Raw genomic sequence first — 27,541 nt, forward strand, 5'->3', positions numbered from 1 at the left:
ATAAAAAAATCTTGTCTTTGATAAACAGAACATGGGGAAAAAATATAAAAGATTTCAAATTTATCAGGGGGGCTGAAAATTCTCACTTTAACTGTAGATACTTGGCTATGTACTATAACTCAAACTCATTCAAATTAGACAGCACTTTTAAAATTGAATGATACGAATTAAGCAGAAACATAGTATAGACCCAAAAAAGACTCTAAAGTGGGTCGCACCGCGCATATGACAGTTGGAAGAAATACACAGCGGATGCACACATTTGCATGCTATTTAAAATTAAACTATTCAGATGGTGCTCTGTGGCAGAAATATGAACTGTCCTGAGTCGTAACTGGGCGCCATGGACAGCCGCGATAAAAACCTATGTTTACCCTGATAAAAACCTACCTTTAGAATTCTAAAATGCATGGACTGGCCTCCAGTGTGCGACCTCCTCGAGCCTAACTATTATTGGAATATAAGCAGATCATATGAAAACATCCAAGTGAATAAGTAAATTTGCCAGTAATTGCCTGTTGAGGTTATCCCTTATTGATGTTGAATGCAAAATTATGTTTTTCACTGTATATTCCACTTCAGTCAATATTACAGCATGTTTATTTGACATGACTGAGCAGAGTTTCTCCCAAGGCTCATTTGTCTATTTTGTCACCTCGTGGAGTTTGGGTTTTTTGCCGATCTCTCTTTTGGTTTGCTAGTTGTTGGACTGAATGTCACATAGCTCTTACCCTGTTACTTTTTAAAAATGTTCTTCATATTTGACATCACTGTGAAGCTGCATTTACACTTATCTGTAAGAGCACTTTACTCATTCCTAATTGAAATTTTGCCAGATTATGAGTTGTCAGTATGACAGTGAAGACTAAAATCTTGCCTACAATGTGTTTTATATATTATATAGTCTTGTTTATAGGGGAAAAGGCAGTTGATTGCACAGTGTGCCATTGCTTTTACCATAGATCACACTCGAATCAAATAAAAGCTTTTAAATGCAAAGAGAAATTGGGCTTCTAGGCAAAAATTGCATGATAATAAATAGCAGGTTTAAATATTAATCCATTAATAAGGATAAATTATGATTTTTTTTTTAAATCCTCATCATACAATACTTTCTGTGTAATGCAATATAGTAAAATCTGATGTACTTATTATATACTTGCTAATTTTGCTCACCATATAAACACCTTTAATGACATTTTGACTTTTTCAGCCTAGATATACTTTTTAAAAATAATACGGTTTTCTGTTCTGCTGATTAAAAATGAACAAGTAGAAGAAATTGTGTTCTATTTTACATCCAAATGGATTTTACATAGGCATTTTGCATACATTACATAGCATAAGAGCATGTTTCATGTTTTATCGTCTTAAGTGTTCTGTGGTGAACTACTGTTGACTGACCTCTATAAAGATGTATTTTGATGGTGTGGAGTATTAAATCGATTTTCCTCTGTCTTCTCTCTTTCACTCAGGTCATCAAACCTCTTCTGTACAGGACCAGCAGTACCAGTTACCGGTTGAGATCGACCCTTTGATAGGTCTGTGGCTTGTCAGTCATCTGTAGAATGATTTGTGATTGGCTGTTGTGAGTAGCGAGGGCCCAGCCCTTGGGAGGAGATGAGTGCTGTTTTTCACCCAGCCGCCATTCAGCTTCAGTTCAACATTTGCATGCAAATTGGAAAGCAATGAGCTGTGGCTTAGCCTGTACATCATCAGCTCTCTCTCTCTCTTTCTTTCTCGTCTCTCCGCCCTGTCAGACTGAATGAATATGAATGGTGTAATAATGTCTGATTGAAGCCGCGTGGCACACGCTGTCAGGACAATATGTCCTCCTCTCATCCCTGCGACCTGTTGATGAGAGAGAAAGAGGATAGAGGGATGAGAGAGGAAGAATGTGTGATAACATATGGCCGAAGCCTCTGAAGTTCCTTTCTCTGCTCCTATTTATCTTATAAGGCCGCTCCCCTGCCGTCCTTATTATTATACAGTATAAAATGTCTTGCCTAATTTATCTCTGTCACTTCATGGCCGCCATCTCCATCCCTACTTATGTGTGTGTCCTTTCTCAAGACCTCTGTCTCTGTTTCACACCATGAAATTTTAGCCTTCACTTATCGAAATTCAATTAATTTTTAATGTGCAAAAATCTTTCAAAATGTAAGAAATTTTATAAATATTATTGTATGTTTAGTAAAGTGTCTTTTTTGACTATATGTGTCTGTAATAGTTTAATACAATACATTGCATTACAATACAATATAATACGTGCCTAACATATTCGTGCATCCAAATGTTTAGTTTAATTTACTCAATTTATTGAATAATATAACGATATAATGAATAATAATAGAATGTTTATTGAATTTATTGAATACTGTTTTCCCCTTCTCTGCTACAGTATAAAAGCTTTGAGTCATCAGGTAAGGTTTTTCACTGTTGAAATACCAGTTTGCGTGCCTGATTCCATTTTAACCTACCTGGTAAATCAACAAGTATGAAGCTTTGATTTCATTTTTACTTATTATATTTATAATATAGTGTTACAATACATTATATACACTACATTAATACAGGCTTAACAAAAACAACAAATCAGCCTCCCCTCTCCCTCCTCTGTCTGTATGTGTCGGAGGAAACATCTTTCATAGCTCATTTTCTTTCACTCCTGCTCCAGAATGTCACGTATGTATTTAGACGGACTGCATTCCACACAGCTCACATGTTTAAACACAGTAAATTCTGCATGTCTGTGCTGTTGATAATCTGTCCACTCGCTCCAGCACAGACGCAATGCTGGTGTGTGTCACGAGTGTGTCTGGGCCTCACACACCTGCCTCTGTGCAGTGGGATCTCTTCTATCTCTCTCTCTCTCACTTTCTCAGTCGTGTGCATTAAAAATATCTATAATTTATGGTGGTTTGGTCACATAATTTGTTATGTTTATTTAATTTTTTACTTTTTGCCAAAAGAAGCATTTTTTATGTTTATGGTAGAGGGAAATCTGTTTTATTTTTCTGTCTTCTGCTGATTTATGCATTTATTAACACAATATTAATGACAAATGTCATATTTCACAGTGCTAATGGTTTAACATCTCTATGATGTCTTAAGACGTTGTCAGGAATTCACTAGACATTGGAATAGATGTTTAGGGCCAAGTATTTTTTTTTTTTCAATTTATGCAATGTATGACATCACTTTCTTTTTTCTAGAAATTGTCTTACTGTAAATCTTAAGCTAGTAAACTTATGTCAATAATTAACACATAGTGAATCTTTATCCACTTTCTCTCTCTCTCCTCTCTGCTTACAGCCAGTAATGTGGGCGCTCACAGGAGGCAGATCTCAGATCTGTTAGATCAGAGCATCCAAGTAAACGCTCAGTGTTTTGTCATCACTGCTGACAACCGCTTCATCCTGCTGTGTGGCTTCTGGGACAAGAGCTTCCGCGTGTACTCCACTGATACAGGTAACCGCAACAACCCCCTCACCACCTCCATGTCCACTGTGACACCGCCTCCACCGCAGTACACAAAGGAAAGGGTCAAAAGTCACAAATGAGCCTGCAGACTGCATTACAACTCCATCACCCCTGGGCTCAGATAGCTTTCTCATCTCACGGATGCATCATGACTCTCGCAGGAGGAGGAAGCTCAGAACGCAAACCACGCAAGCGGAAATTGAATTTCAATTCAACTTGAATAAAACACTCAAACGCCCCCAGACTCGCAGATATACATGCACACAAACAGTACAGTAAAAGGACAGACAGATAGCTGGATTATAACTATAGTTGTGCTGTCGTTGTTGCTCTGATATCATTGCAAACACAAAAAAACAAACAAACAAACAAACAACAATACACATAACACAAACCAGCCAACACCACTAAAATCACATACTTCCATACAATATAGTATGTATAAAACAGTGGAAGTTACAGATACATTAGTTCTTGAACAGTGGTTACTGATGACAGTGTAAATACAGAGGGTTTGGTCCCTCAAATGCTTTATTCAATTCATGTGATGCTGGTAGTGAAGATTCTCTTGGACCAATCTGTGACCAGTAGGCCAACACGGAATCTGCGCGTGCAGAATTTGGCAGGTTTTCCACAGATTTTTAGCCCATCATTAATTCTGTTTATTTACTTGGGTAAATGTGTGTAAATCTCTATTTATTCACTTTTTAAATTAATTACAGTAATATTATTGACTAATATGAAAATGTTCATCGGATTTATGTACAATGCAGTTTGTACAGTAATATTTTCTGCCTTTTAATAGATATATTATATTTCGCAGATTTTTACCAAAATTCTTCGCAGAAATAGCAAAAAACATCTGCAGATTCCGTCTGACCCTGGTGATCAGTAATGTGCATGTCATATTTTGGTTATGGTATGGTTACTTAAAACCTCACATGAGGTGGTATTAAAAAAGGTTTTAAAACAGGTTTAAGGTATAAAATGCAGTGGAACAACCCCAAAAAGTGAGTCTTGCTAAATCAAGCCTAAAAAGTATACAGTGTACAGTATAGAGTGTAAATTGAAAGACAGATAGACAGATATGCACATATTGCCCCACAACTACTTACTGTTTCTTTTATGAACATACACAGACTTCAGCATGCACATTCAGCACTCCAAAAGCGCATCTTTTTTCATTCATTCATTCAACTTTATTTACAAAGCACTTTACAACCACCAAGCAGCAGACCAATGTGCTGAACAGTGAAATAAAAATTAAAACACTAGCCACACATAACACATAGTATACAACTCAAGTAGTAAAACAACTGCACGCGTAAGGTATCAGTTGACAAAGGCCAAGGAGAAAAGCTAGGTTTTGAGGTGTGATTTGAACAGAGACAGCGAAGGGGCCTGCCTGATGTAAGGAGGTAGGGCATTCCATAACTTGGGGGCAGCCACCACAAATGCACAGTTTAAAGTGCAGTATGAATTGGGGAGTGCATGAGCTCATCTAGTGTATATAATCGGCTCCGTAGAGTCATTCAGTCAATCCCTGCAGGGAGTACAGAAAATTTCAACTATATTATAAATATGTGTTGTGTCTCCAAACACGTATAGATTGCAATAAGTAGTTTCACTTTGTATGTCGTGCGTTTACAGGTAAACTGACACAGATTGTTTTTGGGCATCTTGATGTGGTGACCTGCCTGGCGCGATCAGAGTCGTATATTGGTGGAGACTGCTACGTTCTCTCTGGCTCCAGAGACGCCACACTACTGCTCTGGTACTGGAATGGCAAACACAGCAGCATTGGAGAGAACCATGGAAGTAAGTTGTGCAGTTTTAGCCACGCTGAAACGTGGGCATTCTGCTAGACTACTCCTGTTATGTGCTACGTCATTAGAGAAAATTATTTCGTCAGCGCCTGTGCTCAAAAGAGCTTTGCGTTCCATACAAAGAGGGGTCAAAAGCTTTCATACAGGTGATGATATCAATGCTATGCAACAGTGTTAAAAGCTCATTGTTCATATATATATATATATATATATATATATATATATATATATATATATATATATATATATATATATATATATATATATATATATATATATATATATACACACAGACACACACGTCTGTCAAGGCATGTGAAATGATTTACAGCTCACTCTCAGAAGCTACAACTAGTTTCATCTGACCACAGCAGGTCTCTGCTCAGAAGATTGAGTTTCAGGCTAGTATCACACCATAAATGGAACGGCCCTGCCTATGTGTGTGTGTGTGTGTGTGTGTGTGTGAGTGAAAGTGGAGGCCAGAGGGCCACGGAGGGAGACAGTAAATGTGACTCGGAGGTCTCCGGCTCAGGAGAGTTCAGTCCCATCTATCTGAGAGAGCAAGAGAACACTCAATAAAAGTGAAAAACGCCACGGGCTTCCCCTGCACACCCTAACCATATGGCTGTGCTGCTGATCAAAGCCGTCTGCACACACTTTCACAAAAACACCCTTGCCTTTTGCTAATTTGGAGTTTTTGGATGCTCTACATGCTGTTAAGTGCTCTTTTACAAATGCAGCAGGATTTATGACTAATCGTGATTTGGGTAATGAGCATCTAAAAATAAATATGACTGTACTGTAGTTGGATGGTTGACAGTGGCATTAAAGAGACTGAGAATTCATCTAAAGTCAAATTAAACTGAATCTTTGGATTTGTGTCACGTGTAGAATGGAATGGTATAGGCTGTGTTTCAGGTAAAGGGTGAAAGTTCAAAGCTAAAAAAGAAAAATTAAGGTCTGTCAAGAATACCTAGAGTGAAAATGACTTCATCATTTGTGATTCTTTATGGAGCTGGTTTTAAACCTTCTTCTGTTGAACACAAAATTTGATATTTTGAAAATTATTATGGTTGCTGCCACCCATTGACTCCCATAATAGAAAAAAAGTACTATAGAAATCAGTGGGTGCCAGCTACCACCAACAGAAGAAAGAAATTCTATTAGGTAAATTATGACAGAATTTTCATTTTTGGGTGAACTATCCCTTTAAGGCCCCCCATAATTGACCCAAACTGTATTAATTATTATTATTATTAATTATGATTTTGATAATACATTTATGTTTTATATTTCTATAAATTTTTTATTACTTTTTTTAATCTTTTTTTTTTCAGGCCAGACAGAATCTGCAGATTTTTGGGGTCTTTTGCACAGAATTTTGTAAAAACAACAAACAAAAAACACACATAGATAGATGATTTTGAAATAGATATATTTTTGAAATTGTTGCAAATTTATTAAAATGAAAAACCTGAAAAATCACATGTACATAAGTATTCACAGCCTTTGCTGAAAACTTTGTTGATTCACCTTTGGCAGCAATTACAGCCTTAAGTCTTTTTGAATATGAAGCCACAAGCTTGGCACACCTGTCTTTGGGAATTTTTGCCGATTCCTATTTGCAGTACCCCCATTTTTAGATCTCTCCAGATATGTTCTACAGTATTTAGGTCTGGGCTCTGGCTGGGCCACTCAAGGACATTCACCGAGTTGTTGTGAAGCCACTCACAAATCTAACTTTTAAATTCATATTTTTGCTAAGAGAGCTATACAATTTTATATTTGTGCATATACATTAGATTAGTCAGTACTGAAGCCAAATCTGGAGCTTATCTAACAAAATAACTTTTAAAAACTAGTACACCCAAATTTATATGTTATAGAAAAATATTAAATACGAATTAAAAAAAGGGAAAAATCAAGAAAAGCAAAAAAATTGAAAAATTTAGTTGAAAATTTTTGTTGGTTGTCATTTTTTTTTCTACCAAAATATTTAAACAAATATGAAAATTCGGTCCTAATTTTTTTCACCAAACCTATGTGAATACATTTTGAATGACTTTCATATTATGCATATTCTTAATATGCAAGTCTATGGGAACCAGCAACTCACCAGCCACATTGATTTGTTATACTATTTTATACCACTTTTTATTATTTAGAAGAAAGAAGTTTATACAGATTTGGCTTGAGAGTGAGTACATGATCTATTTATTTATTTATTTATTTATTGTATTAACTTTCAATTTAGAATTTTATTAACTATAATATTTTCACGGGTGAGTGAGACATATTAATTCAATAAAAGGTATGATTTAATAAAATGATTCAAAACAGTAAGCCGTGTTCATTACATTATTGAAGAATGTTTGTGATTTATTAAAGAATCTTCTCAATTCACAATTCATGATCTGTGTTTTGTTGTTGTATGCAGCCAGCAAAGACATTTTTTATCTCACCACATTATATATATATTATAATAATATATTATATATATATAATATATATATTTTATCTTATCACATACTATTTTCTTTTGTCGTGGAGCTATAGATTCTGCAGCAGACACTACATGGGTAAAGTCTATGTAATAATCTCTGTTTGCTGTTTATCAAATAATATAGACGTAATAATGTGAATTTCTGTTACTGTACAAATTTAATATTCAAATTTTTTCCTATCCCTGCAATTTTTAATTTGAGGCTATGATGTAGGTACTGTATGAGTTCAAATAAAAAGGGTTTTATAAACCATACCCGTGTTTTCTCACTACATTCGGTGAAGGAATCCAGTATCTTCTATTCTGTTGACAACACTGCCATCTTGTGACCAAATCATGCACGTCAGCCCTGTCATGAAGCCTGATTTTTGTAACTAATTGAATCTGATGCTGTTTCAATTCCAAACATTATTGCAGTAATGTATTTTTTCGAAGATTGCTCTGTTTAAACATCCATTGTCTGTCTCTATGGGAAAATGATACTCTCTAGTGCACGTTCACGATACAGATAAATAGTATACAGTATATATAGGAATTAGATTGTAATCAGATGTTGTCCTAATGCGAACCAAATGGTGGCCGATGACGGGGAGGTTAAACGATACACCAATATATCAGTTTTATTGATCTTTTCAGGGCACAATCCGACATCAGGCTTTAATCCCCTGAGTTGTAGGGTATAACTCAAAGTTGAGACATTTAGGAAGTTTGCCACCTAATGAAACCTATACATCTACACTGTGTGTGTGTGTGTGTGTGTGTGTGTGTGTGTGTGTGTGTGTGTGTGTGTGTGTGTGTGTGTGTGTGTGTGTGTGAGATAGAGAGACTTAAGGAGAGCTGCAAGGTTAAACCAATTAAATGTGTGACTTTAAATCTTGTTAAAGAAAAAAAGAGAGATAATTCATGAGTTCATAAACTGTTATTTTTGACATTATCTGAACCACATTACACACTGGTGACTTGTTTTTGTGAGTGATTGTAGAATCACTCAGGTATTAGCAGAGCTCGTTATGTTAATTAAGATTGGTGGCAGGATTGATAGACGTCTGATTTCAATGATTACACACACTAATTATCTAACAGTAGACAACAAACAGTAAATAAGTAAAATGTCAGCAGTGTTGCTATGTGCAGCTACTCCCTGCTTTATAGTGTAGAATATTGTTTTCAGTCTAGGTCTTCATAAAACACTTCTTTTTGTGATTGTATTAATAATGTTCTGTCACCTCTGTGTTTCTCCAGCAGAGTTTGTGACGCCCCGGGCGATCCTGACGGGTCATGATTGTGAGGTGACGTGTGCGAGTGTGTGTGCAGAGCTGGGACTGGTCATCAGCGGCTGCAGAGGTAAAGCAGACTCAAATACTCATGCATTAACACTCATCACACAGTTAGTTAGTTGCAATGCATATGTATTTGTTTTAATAATTTAATAGTTGGTTAGTTTCTGTTGCTATAATTGCTCTCTGTGTCAAATATTGTTTTCTTTGCATGGGAAGATGCACAAATTACACCCAGTGCTATTTTACAAAGTTACCCTGTTGTCAATACATTCAATTATATATATATATTTGAGCCAAATAATCATGCCCTATATGACTCTGGACCACACAACCAGTCACAAGGGTAATTTTTTCAATTGAGATTTATACAGTTGATGTCAGAATTATTAGCCCCCCTGTTTATTTTTCCCCCAATTTCTGTTTAACTGAGTCAACACATTTCTAAACATAATAGTTTTTAATAACTCATTTCTAATAACTGATTTATTTTATCTTTGCCATGATGACAGTAAATAATATTTGACTAGATATTTTTCAAAACACTTCTATACAGCTTAAAGTGACATTTAAAGGCTTAACTCAGTTAATTAGGTTAACTAGGCTAGGCCAGAATAGACTAATAAGGCAAGTTAGTGTATAAAGATGGTTTGTTCTGTAGACCAGTGTTTCCCAACCCTGTTCCTGAGGGCACACGAACAGTACACATTTTCAACCTCTCCCCAATCAAACACACCTGAATTAACTTATCATAACATCAGAAGAGACTCCAACACCTGAAGTTAATGGGTCAGAAAAGGGAGACATCCAAAATATGTACTGTTGGTGTGCCTCCAGGAACAGGGTTGGGAAACACTGCTGATGACTATCGAAAAAAAAATACTGCTTAAAGGGGTTGATAATTTTCACCTAAAAATGTTTTTTAAGAAACTAAAAACTGCTTTTATTCTAGCCAAATAAAACAAATAAGACTTTTCCCAGAAGAAAAAATATTATCAGACATACTGTGAAAATTTTCTTGCTCTGTTAAACATCAATTGGGAAATATTTAAAAAAGAAAAAAATCAAAGGGGGGCTAATGATTCTAACTTCGACTGTATATCTGAAAGTGAATAATTGATGTATTGTATGTCAGGATAGGACAATATTTGACAAATATTTGAACATTTGAAAAAAATAAATAAAATAGTTAGAAAATTAAGTTGTCCAGATTTCATTCTTAGCAATGCATAATAATAATAATCAAACATTACATTTTGATACTTACAGTAGGACATTTCCTAAATGTTTTCCATGTAACATCATAGATCATGGCATAAAAGTAAGTTTTGGCTATTGCTAAAAACACACCCCTGCAACATAAGATAAGGTTTTGTGGTCACATATCTGAATAGAATGTTTAAAAAAAACTCACTTAAAAAGTAAGTGCCTTTCCAAGCTTATGTTTTATGATTAAAGCACATTTATTAGCATCTCAGGTGGTTTTATGGATGTAATTATGGCAACATTGCCATCCATCTCTAGATTTTTCACTTTCTTTTAGCTTCATTGGCTAATTATGATGCTATGACCCTGAGTGATGCTTGACCATTAGGACTTCACAAGAATAAGAGTGGTATTAGCCAAAAGTCATGTCTGAGGGGAATATTAGCACAAGATTTGCCTTTAATGAGCATGCAAGTTTAATTGTACCTCCAGGGAAAACTCTAAACTTGGATAAGCTATTTAACTGACAGAATTATTAAACACCTTGGACAATAATATTTAAAAAAAAGAGAAAAACAAAATGCCCAAAGGAAATAAAGTATACGTTAAAGGGCACCTATGGTGAAAAATCTACTTTTCAAGCTGTTTGGACAGAAATGTGTGTAAGTATAGTGTGAAAACTGTCATATTGGGGTGAAATAAACACACCCAGTCCTTTTTTTTTTAATTTAACAACATAAAAACTGTGGACCAATTGAAGCGGTTTTCAGATCAACCGCAACTTTACGTAGGAGTGTGGTGACAGCTGTGCGCATTAACATGTCCAGTAGTCACGTGTATAATCATTTCAACAAGAGAGGACGAGCGCAAAGCAACCGGGAATAAAAGGACTGTTTAGTTTGCTAGGTTCATCAATCATCATCAAACGTGATCAAGAGTGAGTTTTACAAGTTTAAAATGTTTTAAAACAGAGCATGTGTGTAATGAATTACAGTGATTCACTTCAGATTCACTTAATCAGCACAGCCGCGTGTCAGAACAATTATAAAAGAAGACGCTTCAATCCCAGTTTGTGGACGTTAAATCGGGTTAATTTTGTACATTAACATAACAGATATCCATACAGCAGTGGAGATTACCAGTATCATGCCACATATGCGTGCAAAACGAGACATTGTGTGTGACTCATTGTTGCAACACCACAAAAAATGCATCAAATACTGATTGTTAAAGTTCTTACTGTAGTATTTCTCACACACATTACATGAGATCTGCTTCCTGAGGCAGCCGAGGGCGGCGATTGCTGACAGGCACGTGGGAACGGTGGGCCGGGAGGACTAGCCTTAAAGGGCCAGTACAAAAAAACAGCAAAAACTTTTTTTCCAGCTATAATATTGACATTTCAAACAGCTATAATAAATAATATGATGGGTGTTTTGAGCTGAAACTTTACAGACACATTCTGGGGACACAAAAGACTTATTAAAAATACTCATATTAAATATGAAAAAAGGGGTAACCTATGTGCCCTTTAAATACATTCAGCTAAGGCATTGCTTTAGTTTTGTATCAGCAGCTATACAAAGCAATGAGCATGATTCCTTGCATTTTTTTGCAAATAAAATTCTGTACTCATACAGAAAGTTTATGATCTCCAAACAAAATTCTGTACAAAATGCTTGAAGTTCTACATAAATATAACAGTATATTTGAATGAAGGGTAAAGATTTTTACTTTTGGCCATTATCTGTAATTATCTGTAAAGTAGTAATTACTAAGATGACTAAGAAGATCTTTTTTTGCCCTGAGAACTGCAAAAAAATGCTTTACTTAGTATTTTTTTTTTATTTTATTTTTTTTACTTATTTCTAGTCCAAATATAAAACCATTCTTAAATCAAGAAGCATTTCCTTGACGAGCAAAAAATCCTTGTAAATGAGATCTTGATCTCCTCAATGGGTTTTTATCTGGTTAAAGAAACATATATACAGTTAAAGTATGAATTATTAGCCCCTTTTTTCTTTTTTTTTCTTTTTTAAATATTTCCCAAATTATATTTAACAGAGCAAGGAAATTTTCACAGTATGTCTGATATTATTTTTCAAATAAGTCTTATTTGTTTTATTTTGGCTAGAATAAAAGCAGTTTTTAATTTTTTAAAAGCCATTTTAAGGTCAAAATTATTACCCATTTTAAGCTATTTTTTTTCGATAGTCTACAGAACAAACCATCATTATACAATAACTTGCCTAATTACCCTAACTTGCCTAGTTAACCTAATTAATCTAGTTAAGCCTTTAAATGTCACTTTAAGATGAATAGAAGTGTCTTGAAAAATATCTAATAAAATATTATTTACTGTCATCATAGCAAAGATAAAATAAAAATGAGTTATTAAAACTTATGTTTAGAAATGTGTTGATAAAAATCTCCTCTCCGTTAAACAGAAATTGGGGAAAATAGTAAACAGCGGGGTTAATAATTCTGCGCGGCTAATAATTCTGACTTATATAATCTCCCAATATGGTGACACAGGCATTTGTAGCTCCGCCCACTTTTGAAAAGCACAATCTCATTTGAATTTAAAGCGACACCAATGGCACAATTAGAATCAAAGCCTAAAAGAGGCACTTTCAAAGAGTTATAAAAAATTATTTTGGGAGTATTTTGAGCTGAAACTTCACGCACACTCTCTAGGGACATCAGAAACTTGTATTACATCTTGTCCAAAGGGGCATAATAGGTCCCCTTTAATGTGTTATACCTTAAAACGAGCAAAATAAAAAAGCAGGCTAAATAATCTGTCAATGGAATAAACAAAATAACCTTGTTTTTCCTTTTGACATCAGATTATTTTGCTTACCTCATTGGCATGTTTTTTAGCTTGTTTTAAAGATAAACTCACTTAATTTGTATACTTTTTAAAAAATATGTTTTGCCTGTCTAGAAAATACTTTTCTAGATGATTTTTAGCTATTTCAGTAAGTAAAGCATTTTTTTGCAGTGTACATATGTCAGTTATGTTAGTTTCAGCAGATGTGATAGGTCTCAAAGAAGACATGAACACGTTGGTGTGTCAAAGAATTGTATTTCTGACTTGGTTTGACCCTTGTGTTGTCTGTATGTGTTTGATAACAGAGGGTCCGTGTTTGGTCCACTCAATGAACGGTGACCTGTTGAGGACTCTAGAGGGTCCAGACGGCTGTATGCGGCCACGACTGGTTCTGTCCTCCACTGAGGGTCACTGTGTCATTTACTATGACAAGGGCCACTTCTGTGTGTTCAGCATCAACGGAAAGCAATTGGGACATATGGAGGTGGAAGACAACATTAAGGTAACCATGATCTTAAACCACTCTACATAAACCAGGGAAACAAGGTGGGAAGTTCTTCTAGCTCCTCTCTCTCTTTGAATTTCTTTTCTCAGCCTCTGTGTTTTATCATGTCAGCTGTCTGGAGTGTGATTAAATGCTGGCATGATTTGCTTACGGGCCTCCCTCTTTTCCTCTTTCCATCTCTCCTGGCTTCTAAACCCTCAGGGTCCAGATCTGTCCTTTGATCTGCAGGGCCACAATATGCCACTCAGCCTGTATGTGTGTGTGGGTTTGAGAGTGAGAAAGAGAGCGATATGGCCAGCGGCAAGGCCTCCTGCATTAGAGGACACATTTGTCATTGGCGGGCAGAGCTCCTAAAATCGGCCAGCTCTCTTTTCCTCATTGCCGCTCCATCACTTTCTCTTTCCGTTGGGCCTGGGAAAATTCACAGAGCTCTGCGTCTCCCCTTCTCTCTCTCTCTCTGCGTCCTGCACACACATACCCACACCTGCATCCCATTTAACTGGCCGGCTCTGTTACGCGCTCCCCTGCTCTCTGCTGCACCGGCCTTGATTAGTTTCCTCATCGTGTCCAGGTTCCATTTGTTTTCAATAAACAGAGACTGCAGTGACAGAGCAGAGGGCGCAGCTTCACTCCAAAACACATTTCTGTATTATTTAACTAATGTGTTCTAATGCATGATCGCTCGCTTTTATTTAATAATATTCAGATTTTTGTTAGTTTGTTTTTGTACTAATATTTGCTGTTAGGAGGAAAGATAAGTCAGCAGTATTTTAACATTTTACATTTTAATTTCAGGTTTTGTATCATAGATCTAAATATACAGCTAAATAATTCTAAAATGGCTTTATCCCTTTATTAGGGTGCTCGTTGGAATACTCATTAACCCTGGAGTGTTATTGGGGGTTATTACACTTTTGAACTATAAGACTTGATTTTTAAGGTAAATTGTAATCATTGTCAGGGATGTTTTTTTGCCCAGTAAAAGGTTAAACCTAGAAAACATAACCATTCTGACAGTTTGTGTTGTTAAAATTAGGAGTAAAATTACGTATAAGTGTATATACACAAGCTTGGTCCTGCAGTCGATGTTATAGACTACTCTGCTTTTAATAGAAATAAAATCAATTTAGTTTAGCTGTAGGCCTACATAAGACAATTATAAAGTGAGGCAGCAGGTGCCTGTTCTATAGAGCAAACATTGCAGACCTGCAGGAGTAAAATGGACATTTTATTTCTGACTTTACAATAAAAGTGTTTGTCTTGGTTGTTGCTGTTTCTGTTAATAACAATGAAGCTTTTATTTCAAGTTGTCGGCAGAGTTTTAAAAAGTCTTAATATGGCTTAAATTTTAAAAGCAAAATTTCAGGCCTTAAAAAGTCTTAAATTCACTGAAATATTATGTTGTAGTTTTTAAATCATTTTAAACAGGTCTTAATTTTCTTTTGTCCAAGTAAAGCTACCCTATAGGGCAGACACAACTTTTTAAATTATTTTTTTTAACTTTTAACTTTAAAATGTAACTTTTTTTTATTAACAATTTTTTTTTTAATTGCAATTTAAAACTGTTAGACATGTTTACATGAAATGCTCCAAATTAAATTTTTCTAATCAGGGAAAGAAATCTAAAGCAGCACATCCTTTTACATGATCTTCTATTAATACAAAAACTATTTACAGAAGCACTGTAACTGAGTCATTAGAAAATATCCTAAGCGTTTAGCCCTGTATACGTCTAAAACTTCATTCATAGTGGTCTTAAAAGAGTTTTAAAAAGTCTTAAATTAGACTTAAAGAAGCCTGCAGAAAACTGTATTTGAAATAAGGGTAACACTTTATTCTGATGGTCCATTTGAGTATTAGTAGACAGTCTGCCTGATATCTGTTGATAATGCTCTTTCAACAGACATTTAACTGACTATAAGAAACTTTGTAAGTACATTTCAACTTACACTAACCCCAACCTAACAGTCTACTTATAATCTATTGAGAATTAGTTGGCATGTAGATGCAATGTAACTTAAATTCAACAAACGGACCATCAACATAAAGTGTGACGGAAATAAGACCTTATTTGTTTGGGTTGTAACACAATAAGCACAAGGCTCCATCTTTTCATTTTGTTCATAAAAATTAGATGTTTAATATATGCAATTTTGCTATTGTGCTACTTCTATGTATTCTAATACTAATTACGCCACACTATGATTGTTTTAATAGGGGAAATAAAGATTATTTATTTGCATTACAAATTGTGTGTTTTATAAACTTGTCATTTAAAATATTTTTAAGTTTAATATAAATTAATTTCTTAATGGTAGTATTGTCGCAGTGTGACCAAAGTAATGCATTTAATCAAAAATACCTTAGTTTGTGTTAGAAAATCATCTGGAAAGAGGGTGAGAAATAGCAGAAATTTCATTTTTGAGTTAAAAAAAATCGCTTTGACAATGAATGGGTCTGATTTTATCATTGGGTGAATCGGCAAACGATCACAGTCACCAGTAAAAATTCCCTTGCCAGTCTTGAAAAACTTTAACACACAGACAACATGAAACTTGGCTCATGCCAGATGGAGTGTCATCTTAGTGTCAGTGTGTGTTTGTGCAGTTAGAGGGTATACTGTATGTGGTTTTGCGTTGGAGTGTTTGAGTCGTCGAGACAGTCTGATGCCGCAGTTAAAGTGAGTCTTCATGCTGATGGCTTGACAGAACATTAATTTGGACAAGTAGAAATAATGCATGAATGACTCTCCGGAGCCCACAACTGAACGTCTCTCTGTTAGTAACCATTTTAGCAGACATTTCCCGAGCCGTCGGCACATACGCAATGGACTGCATTAAAGTCTTCATAAATCCAGTCTTTACTTGTGCCAGACATATCCTGACCTAACACAGACAGATCAGTGGATCAGCAGAAAAAAAGCACAGTGGGGCATCATCCAACACAACCCTGTTGTTTAAAATCACAGCCTGACTGTAAGTCAGATATCTGAGTCATGGCGGCCATCTTGGAGCATTGTGGAATGGCGGCCCTGGAGGAGAGCACTGATTTATGATTGTGACCTGACCCGCTCAGAAACCTGGACATCACTGCTTCTCACAGACCCTTTTCCAGACATGGTCCAGAGGGACCACCGTGTATGCTGGATTATGTACTGATATATTATCTTGGACATCTTTTGAAGTAATAAGGCACATTAGAACAGAAGACTAAATTCATGTTGCAGCAGTGACCAAACATTATTATCCAATCACAGCACGAGTCACAGAGTGGAGTTTGAATCAACTCAAACTGCGGGATTTTGAGAAGATTCATTTAAGAGTGCTTTGGACTTCTAAAGGGATAGTTCACCCAAAAAAATGAAATTACATTTTACTCACTATTTACTCACCCCCAAGTGAATCCATACCCTTGTGGGTTTCTTTCTTCTGTTGAACACAAAAGAAGATATTTTGAAAAATGTTAGAAACCTGTAACCATTGACTTCCATAGCAAGGTTAGTTTAGAATTTTTCATTAGTTTTAGTGTTTATTTCGTTTTAAATTTTTGTTTTCAAATTCAGTCAGTTTTTATTAGTTTTTAGAGTAAGATTTACTAGTTTCTATTAGTTTTTATATTTTGATATTGCTTAGATTTAGTTTTGATTTTTTTAGTTTCAGGATTAGTTTTCACACATGCGCATTATTATGAGTTCACCTATTCTCAAATTCGATCTCTGTGCACTGTTCTAATAACTGAATGACTCAGCATGTCAAAAAGTAAGTCTTTCTAAATAAGTGCTTACTGGAGACACGAATCATCTCAAATGATTCAGTTCAATTTGGTGAACTAGTTCAACCGGTTCACTTAGAAGATCCAGTTAAAAAGAATGATTCATTCACGATCGCGATCACTAATACGGAAATAAAACTCATTATTGGACACAAATGTGTTTAATTAATGCTTTTAAATGTCTGCTCGGGTCATGTTTAATGTTGTCATCGTGCTGCTGTCATGTCCAGTTGTTATTTTGTAGCTGACGTAAAACTGGCATCGCAAAATGAATAGGTTTACTTCTAAAAGGCCAACAGTAGGCTTATTTATTAAATACATTTACAAAGATAAAAACGAAGGACGTTTTTGCTATAATTTTAGTTAGTTTCAGTTAGTTTTGTATGTACACAATAGAGTTTCAGTTAGTTCTAGTTTAAAAAAAAACTCTCGTTTTTATTATTAAAAATGTTTGTTCAATTTTAGTTTTTGTTTTGTTTTCATTACTATAATAACCTTGTTCCATTGGAGGAAAAACAAACACTATAGAAGCCAGTGGTTATAGTTTTCCAACAATTTACAGATATATTCTTTTGTGTTCAACAGAAAAACTTTTGGGCGCTGGAAATTCTTGAATTTTATTAGTGTTTTTCAATATTTGAAAAGTGCTTTAGATTTAGATAAAGTATTTGAAAGTTCTTGAAAAATTCATAATATGTTACCAAACATGTAATTATATTTAACTCTTTAATTAATCTAACATTTTAATTCTGAAGTTTGTGCATGTGCCTGTAGCATGATCTGGCGGTCTACACCCTTTGTTTAGGTAGTAAAACAAAACAAAATGCATGGAAATTACAGCTTTATTAGTAAAAAAAAAATGCATGAAATTAAACAGTCTAAATTAAAAAGAAAGATGACACATAAAGATGTGAGTAAATGACAGTAAATTCAATAATGGGCTTGAAGGCCATCAAATATTTTCCTTAGAATACTGTACTGTCTAGAATACTGTAGCAAATAGCATCTGATATAATGTGATGAAGTATGTATTTGTATGTAAAAATGTAACTTGCCATACTTGTAAAGTTTTGGAAATGTTTTAAATGTTATTATTATTATTATTATTATTATTTTTATTTATTTTTTTAATCAAGTTTTTAAATTTGACTTTGGAAAATGTGTAAGAACCCTGGTATTGTCTTGCTGTCATGAAATGTGACAGTCTCTAGTGAGGCTTCCCTTATGTAAAATTCAGATCTCAGATGTCTACCCTGAGGTTCTACTTCATACCATGACTGAAATAAAGTGTTCATATGGTTTTGCCACAGTGTAACCTGAACTCTAATAACACACTTCTCACATACATCCAAACCAAATCAAGAGATCAAATGCGAGCAGACTCATAGACCAGCTGCTGTAGCAGTATGAGTGTGCTGGAGCGGGATCTAGCAGAGCAGTCTGTGTGATTGATTCTGCCTGTTTCACTCATCACACTGCTTGTGGGGAAGGAGAAGAGTCTGTGTGAAGGGACAAGAGCAGCAAAGTTTAATTTTTTTTTTTAATTTTAGCTTATGGTAGATGTATGAGTTTAGTGCATGCTGTTTTAATTGCTCAGTCAGTTTTTCTCCTAAATGTATACAATATTGTAGAGAAAACAGATGGGCTGTTTTTTTAAGTTATGTATTTGAAAGTGGATTTATTATAATCAAAAATACTTATTATGATACAAATCACATAAAAGATGAGTGTAAGACCATGGTGAATGGTGTTGAAGTGTGTGATGATGAGACTAAACAAAAAAAATGGTTTACAATTAAATAGACATATAGAAAGATTTATAATAGAATAAAACAGAAAATGGGTGGCACGGTGGCTCAGTAGTTAGCACTGTTGCCTCACAGCAAGAAGGTGACTGATTCGAGCACCAGCTGGATCAGTTGGCATTTCTGTGTGGAGTTTGCAAGTTCTCCCCATGTTCGTGTGGGTTTCCTCCGGGTGCTCTGGTTTCCCCCGGGTGCTCTGGTTTCCCCCACAGTCCAAAGACATGCGCTATAGGTAAATTGAATAAGGTAAATTGGTCGTAGTGTTTGAGTGTGTGTTTGTGAATGAAAGAGTGTATGGGTGTTTTCCAGTACTGGGTTGCGGCTGAAAGGGCATCCACTGCATAAAACATATGCTGGATAAGTTGGCGGTTCATTCCGCTGTGGCAACCACAGATTAATAAAGGGACTTAGCCGAAAAGAAAATGAATGAACGAATGAATAAAAAAAACAAACCTGTAAAACTAAACCATACTAAAAACTAAACTAGACTATAAATTAAATTAACAGCAAATTAATTTTAATAAATTAAATGTAATATTTAATTATTGTTAATTAACAATTCAAACAAATAAAAAATTACAGTTGTTACTAAATAATCCTAAAATTGAACAATCATTGTAAATTATTTCTTAGTGGATCCAGTGGTTCTCAGTATACACAAGACATAGGCTGATGCTATTTACAGTAATACAGAAATCAGGGGGAAATTATTTAAAATATAAATTGCACTATTTATATAATATTTATTTAATATGATGTATCTTTTTTAGTTAAACAATTGCAGGATATTTTATATTTATATGTTATTATTTTGTTCAGTAAGAAAACAAATAAATAAAAGATATAAATATTAATAATAATATTCTGTTCAAATATAATTTGTTTTTTATATAACTTAATCATTATTGTCTAATGAATTTTTGGTAATTTATGCATTTATTTACTATCAAAAGCGTCATTTATATATGTTGAATGATAGGGGTTTGCTATCAGCATACTGTAAAAAGTAAATTGCTACATTCATTTTGCTTGGATTTATAATCAAATCTAGCCCTTGTGGCAGCTAGCTCAATTTATCTGTCCATTCTACTTTCTGCTGTAAGCATCACCTGTTTTAGGACCTGAACTATTCATTAAACCCTGTGAAGGAAAATTACCGGTTAATGCAATAAGTCAAGCTTATATATTTAGTCTATTTAATTACAATGAACGACCACTTTGCAAGCACACTGTGTCATTACAGCATAGATGTGTGTGTGTGTGTGTGTGTGTTGATGTAGTGAATGAAAGACTCCAGTGTGTTTGCTGTTCTATATTATCTGTGTTTCTCGTGGGACCTCTAAAGTGTTACACAGCCCATGTGCGCACAAGAAAACCAGATGAACAGAATAAATCTCGTACTCTGTCTGGCCTTCGCCGCAGGACACCACCGCTGTAGCGCTTTCAGAAACAAACTGTTCGCCAGCTCGGCCCCGTGCATGCTGGGAAAGAACGGGGGTTGCGTGGATTTTGATTGGTCCAGGCCGCCGCTGGCAGGGCACGCTCGCTCTAAGGTCCACAGGGGTGTCAGTAAACCCCTGTAATCAGCGGCCAGCCGGATGCTCCAGACGTTCATCACCCGCTACAAAGAGCTTATTCACTGAGCCCAGAGCATTTGAACCAGCACACGCTTATCAGTGTCGTTTATCATCACAGGACATGAAAGACTGCTATAGGGTCAGGGGGCAATTGCTTTTTATATACGCAGTGATTTTTTAACTATTATGATATCATATCTACCTTTTATTCGGCGCCACATGTAGCTTGCGTGAACGTCCATGAAACTAAAAACAATGAGTTAAGTGTTTTTTAAAAAAGTACAGTGAGGTGCCATTATTTTCATCACAATTCATCCATCTAATATTAGATGGACATTTCTTAGAAATAACCACACAAATAACCCTAAAAGACGATGATTAACCCTAAAAAGCACTGGGAATAAAAAGAGAAAACAATATGGAGGAACAAAAGAGCTTTGGCAACAGATATTCATGTAATGCTCATATTACATACAAATACCAACTGTAATTAGACTTAAGCTGATATTCAGTAACGCAATATATCGTGACAGTGAGCATGCACAATGTTAATGTTGAGGACAGTTCAAAATACAGTCAATAATTATTTATTGTTTGAACTTTAGATTTTTTTTAAAAGAATATTCACTTTGAAATTAATGCAGTGTTCATTACAGCTCCAAGTGCTTGAGGACTTAATTGGTTATCTCAATACTTCAAACATTAACATTTTGACAGGTTAATCTGGGCTACTTTGCTGAAATATTGATTGAAATTTTGTGAATATTAAAAGAGCTATTGTTCTTTCTGAACACTGTTCAATAAGTATGCAATAGGTAACATTAATTTGTTAATCTTCCTTCGGGTTAGTCCCTTATTTATCTGTGGTCACTACAGCGGAATCAACAACCTCCAATAGTTAACATTAGTTGATATCACTAAACTCATAATGAAAAGTACAAAAACTTAATTAATCTTAATTTCTTAGTTAATGCCTAATAACATGTTTTAATTGTAGTGGTAATCTAGTTAATGCCCACGTGGACTGCTGATTCACTGGTATAATTAAAAAGACAAGTGAAAACTTTTCTCTTCTGGGAACACAAATCCCTCTCCCTTCTTACTTTAGCTCTGATAACAAGACTACATTCAATTATAAAGTAGAATCATGTTTTCCTTTTGTAAAGCTGCTTATTATGATTTTATATATTTTATATTTTTACTGTGAAGCAAAAAATTCAGTGAAATATTATTGCTTGACTGTTTTACCAGGAATTTACAAAAGAGCATGTACTCATACATGAAGGATACTGAATATGTGTGCTAAACAGAAGGTCTCACTGTTGTGTGTTTGTATGTGTATTTTTCTGCAGGCGATGCTGCTGAGTAAAGATGGCCAGTATCTGCTGTGTGGAGGAGATGCAGGAATTCTCAACGTCTGGCAGATTCACGACCTCAAACAGCTCTTCGCTTACCCAGGCTGTGATGCTGGAATACGCTCCATGGCTATTGCACATGACCAAAGGTAAAGCCCATAAACACATTTTGCGTTCCTACAATTGAGTATTGAAAGTGTTGTGTCATTCTGAATAGATGGGATAATCACAACATACAAATATATATATACATACATACATGCATACATGCATACATACATACATACATATTAGGGTGTCTGTTGGGACTTAAAAAGTTTTAAAGTGTCTTAAATTTCAAAAACTAAATTTTAGGCTTTAAAAAGTCTTAAATAGACTGAAATATTATGTTGTAGGTCTAAAATCATTTTAAAGGGGTCTTAATTTAGCTTTGTCCCAGTAAAGCTGCTCAATCAGGGAGCGACATCCATCAAATCACCAACAATACATCTCAATAAAACCTTATTAAACCCTTATCAAGGAAAGAGAACTAAAACAATTTCACAATTCCTCTTGATAATACTGGGCTATTAGAAAAAAGTTAATTGTTTAATTTTTAATTTTTTAACCTTGTATACGTCTAAAATTTCATTCCTAAGGATCTTAAAAGGGTCTTTAAAAGTCTTAATTTCACTGAAATATTGTATTGTAGGTCTTAAATCGTTTTAAATGGGTCTTAATTTTTCTTTGCCCATGTAAAGCTATCCAGTCAGAACAACATCCTTCCAATCACCAACAGTACATCTCAATAAAACATTTAGCAAAACTCTGTTTGTCAAAGTGGTTTAATTAGCTTCTTTACAATCCCATTTGTTTAAAAGCTCTCTGTGTGTTTATAGAGCATAAATGGTGAGGACAATGATGTGGACAGATGTGCATTCATTTAGTTTATTAACGTTTTTAAAGCTTGGCGTTTGAAAAAAAAAAACATTATGTTGGGGTAAAAGGTGTATGGGATTGCTTATTTTGGAACATTATTTAAAATATGTGGCTAAGAAATAACTAGTTAGAATTGTTTTGATGGGTCAAGTAATGGGTCAAGGTCTTAGCGTTTATCCCTGTATAAGTATGTGTGTGTATATATATATATATATATATATATATATATATATATATATATATATATATATATATATATATATATATATATATATATATATATATATATATATATATATATATATATATATATATATATATATATATATATATATATATATATATATATATATATATATATATATATATATAATATTTCTGGGTCGAACTTCCATTTTTCATAATTAGTCAACCTGCCTTGTTTTAAGGGATAAGCCCAGTCTATGAATTTATGTCTAGTTTTAGCCAATAAATTTTTTTGTCATTCTACGTAATAATTAAATTAATGTTTAAAGTTATAATCAAGTTTGCTCATAACTATTTTTGTCATCCAAGAATTTACATAGTAATTATTGTATTTCACAGGAAACGTACAATACAGTACAAACATACATACTATAACATTATACTATACTATACTATGCTATATATACGGGACATTTTACCAAAAACGTACATTATCTGTCCCTGAAATAAAAACATAAATACAGTGAATAAAAAGTATTTCATCCCAAAAATGTCTAAAATGGCCTGATGGTTGATTTCTGTGAGTTGTTCTGTTAAGGAATATGTCATTCATTTGGTTCTCAGATTTTTGTTCTTTATTAAAAACACTTTACAAATGTACAAACCCTGTTATTGTCCTTGTCCTCAGCCCAATTGAACATACAGCTTTAACAGTTTTGTTATGCTAAAAAAAAACTCCAGGAATAACAAGTTAAAGTTGTTATCATTCACATCAATTGATCAAAAACATGACATTATAAATAAATTCTACAAATATATAATACAAATAAATGTACAATTGTCCCCCATGTTTCGGTCAGTCCTGTCACGTTTGCATTCAATTTAACATAAAATGCGTGCAATACACCTTTAAGGCTCGGAAGTAACATCATTTGATAGAGAAGCTGACAGTGATCAAGGATGCGTTCTATTATTGAATTGTATGATTTTATGCCGTTTTTTTGTATGAGTTTTCTTGAGAGCGACAAGCTTAAATGTCAGGCCCTGTCATATTTTCCATAAGTGAAAATGTACGTTTCTGCTAGAATGCCCTATACATTCATACTAAAATATTATATGATTATTATTTTATGTATTATATTATTAGATTTTATACATTGTAATGTTAACTGGTCAAATTTAAAAGCTCTCCTAAAATGTAAAACTGACATTCATTCCATTTTAATTTCATATTTTTTCTTAAACAACAGTCCATGTGGTAGTAGTGCTTTAAAACAAATTAAAAAAGGTATTTTTTTTAAAAAAATCTTATTTTCGTTAAAAAAAAATACATTTAAAAAATAGTCTACAAATGTGGTCTTGTAATTCTCTACAAATAAAGTGCATTTTTAGCAATAGTTAATAAAGATATAAAAAAATCTGGGTGAGCAAGTTAACAATGTATTCTTGAAATGTTATAGTCAATTTTATTTCAGTCTAGTAAAATCAAGAATCAAATGGTACAGTTTAAAGGTATGAGTGTACAAGAAGTGCCAAATGATTCTTCTAATATGCTAATCTCTTATTATTAGCAGTGTGTAAATCAGTTGTGCTAATGAATATTTGTGCTTGGTCTCATTTTAAAGACCAAATTTGTCAGAATATTGGTGAAGTGAAAAACGTTCAATTAGAAATAAGTTATGCAAGTTTCTTGTATTAAGATACTAAAACAATGAATTAAATATGTATTTATATCATACTATGTATGTATTTTGCTAAATAAGTTAGACCTACATTCAATTTGAAGTTGATCCCTCAAAAAATCAACTTCCAGTAAAATTTTGTTTGGGCGCAACATCAAACATTACCACCAGATGGCATCTTGGCTCTGTTGATGACCATATACAGTAAGGGCATGTTTCGTTTTCGTATGTCTCACAGTATATATGAAGTAGACAACAGATTCTAAAATAGTATGAGCGAGATTTCAGACTGGGAATTTATTGTGTATTCTGTACGTTTGAGAAATTTAAAAAATAATAATAATTCTTCAAATTTAGAATGGATGTTATCTTTTTAACTGCCAGAATTGTATGATTTGATATGTGCATTGCTGTAGCAAATGAATGACCATTAATAAAAAAAATGCCACAGCTGTAAGCCCAAGATGATGAAAAAGAAAAGAAAAAACTGGAATCAATTGTGTAACAAACATTCTTAGTCTCCCATAAATGTACACTGTTATCCAAATATTAGTGTAATATTTCTCTGTCACTTCCAGATGCATTATCACTGGCATGGCGTCAGGGAGCATCGTTCTGTTCTACAACGACTTCAACAGATGGCATCATGAATACCAGACACGATACTGACCCAGAGGAACACCCGCCACCCTTCAGAAAGGCACTACCAATAGTCATGAATGTATTCTACATATTTAAAGAAGCAAAACTATTTTTCAAGATAGCATTGCTATATTTTGTAGATCTTACGAAATTTCTTACTATCTAAATCCTAGGGGCTGGGGTTATATACTCAATATTTGGAGGAAAAAAAATCTATTTTTAGCTGTCAAAGTCCTATTTTCACCATTGCTCTAGTGAAAAAGACTGGTTTGAGTGGTCAATAGCCTTTCTTTCTTTCTTTCTTTCTTTCTTTCTTTCTTTCTTTCTATCTTTCTTTCTTTCTTTCTTTCTTTCTAGTGTCTATAGATAGGTGACTTTTTTTTGTTTTATTTAAACTGGGATGGGTGAGCTTTTTTTTTCTCCTCAGTTGCTGTGGGTGTTTTTTTTTTTTTTTTTTTTTTTGTCAAGGCGCCCCTAAATGTCACATTTCATAGTCTATTAGTTGACTTCCTGGAGCTAACAGGAAACCGCCTCGATTTTTGGGAGAAATAAATTCCTATTGCTTTATATCCATATAGTAAATTAGGTAGCTGTCTACAAACATATCAAAGCGTCCACTTTAAACATTCACTTTATGAATGGAGAAGTGACCTCTTTTCTAATGCATTTCTCAATTTTATTGTCAGTGATTTTTGTTTTGTTAAAGATGAATGGACCTCTTGTGTGATCACGTAATGATGTCACTTTATAAACTGAAGGGGCGGAATCTATATATGAAGGGAGAGCAATTTAGAAAATAATGGGAATCATCCTCGTGATTCATGAAAGAGGTGATTTGGTGTGTTTCTATCTATCTTTTTATCTTTTATGTTTGTTTATTGTGAGCTCCATATCTATCAAGTGTTCCAGAACTAAACACATTTTTTTTCTTTTGGGGAAAAGTGATAAAGGAGAGAGAGAAGAGGAATAAAATATTCATATCCATGAAAAGCGTCATCAAACCGTTTTGAAATTTCACCATTGTGCTTTTACCCTTGGTGTATGTAGACTGAATCTGGCCAGAGCGCAATACTATTGCTGTACAAGCAATCTGTCTAGCTACCATGAAATATGAAATTGGGAAATAAACAAGCAGACATTAAAATATGATCATAACACAACCAGCTCAAAGTATAAACCCCACAAATTACACTCAGGGCAAGCAGAGGTCTGTGAAATTACAAAAAAAAAAAAAATAAAATCTGGGTTTGTGTTAACTAAGGTGTGATTTTGACGAATGCTGTCTGATTCATTTGTTTGGTTTTAATAGTTATCGCTATCATTGCTGTTATCTCATGTTATTTCCCAGCTGAGTGGCAATCAGTTTGGAACGAGCGTTGTATGATGTGTGTGATGAACTCAAACAATAAAGTGGCATTTTGTACCAATACGAACAGTTTTGTGTGTGTGTATGTGTGTATTTTAAGTTCATAAAAATAGAAAAAATACAATAATACGATAAGAACAATTAAAAAGTTCTAATTTGGCAAAAATAAGTACACGCAGTATCTTTTATGTCCACAAGAGGTCATTATAACCCAGTTTAAATAAATCAACACCTGATTCGGTTTAGCAGTGAATTAGCAGATGCTAGACTTAGTTTTACAGTCTATCGTAATGATCCAGCCACCCAAGGGAAATAAAGGCTTGTGTACATTTTGTTGACATGTTTTAGGTTTTAAGTCTACATAAAAAAATCAATGCGCTCACATACATGCTTTTTGTGCCAAACCATATTTATGTCTGCCTATTTTTAAAAATTATATATATATTCATTCATTTTCTTTTCAGCTTAGTCCCTTTATTAATCTGGGGTTGCCACAGCAGAATGAACCGCCAACTCATCCAGCATTTGTTTTATGCAGCGGATGCCCTTCCAGCTGCAACCCATCACTGGGAAACACACACTTATTCACACACACATACACTACGG

The 27,541-nt window shown here is 34.3% G+C and overlaps 1 protein-coding gene across 6 annotated transcripts in view; it reads left to right on the plus strand.

Moving 5' to 3' along the window:
* lrba (LPS responsive beige-like anchor protein) overlaps nt 1-27,002 on the plus strand; it is a 399,767-nt gene extending 372,765 nt beyond the window's left edge. For 3 of the 6 annotated variants that reach the window (XM_056459670.1, XM_056459695.1, XM_056459688.1), the window contains exons 50-56: nt 1,476-1,541; nt 3,316-3,471; nt 5,134-5,301; nt 9,055-9,156; nt 13,434-13,630; nt 22,139-22,290; nt 25,506-27,002. In XM_056459670.1, coding sequence (XP_056315645.1) covers nt 1,476-1,541; nt 3,316-3,471; nt 5,134-5,301; nt 9,055-9,156; nt 13,434-13,630; nt 22,139-22,290; nt 25,506-25,596 — 932 coding nt within the window. In that variant the 3' untranslated portion in view covers nt 25,597-27,002. The remainder of the gene's footprint in view (nt 1-1,475; nt 1,542-3,315; nt 3,472-5,133; nt 5,302-9,054; nt 9,157-13,433; nt 13,631-22,138; nt 22,291-25,505) is intronic. The other 3 variants (XM_056459679.1, XM_056459704.1, XM_056459710.1) reach the window with 1 other exon arrangement.
* The last annotated feature ends 539 nt before the right edge of the window (nt 27,003-27,541 follow it).

This window comes from Danio aesculapii, chromosome 1, assembly GCF_903798145.1.
Source record: "Danio aesculapii chromosome 1, fDanAes4.1, whole genome shotgun sequence".
In the NCBI taxonomy this organism is placed as follows: domain Eukaryota; kingdom Metazoa; phylum Chordata; class Actinopteri; order Cypriniformes; family Danionidae; genus Danio; species Danio aesculapii.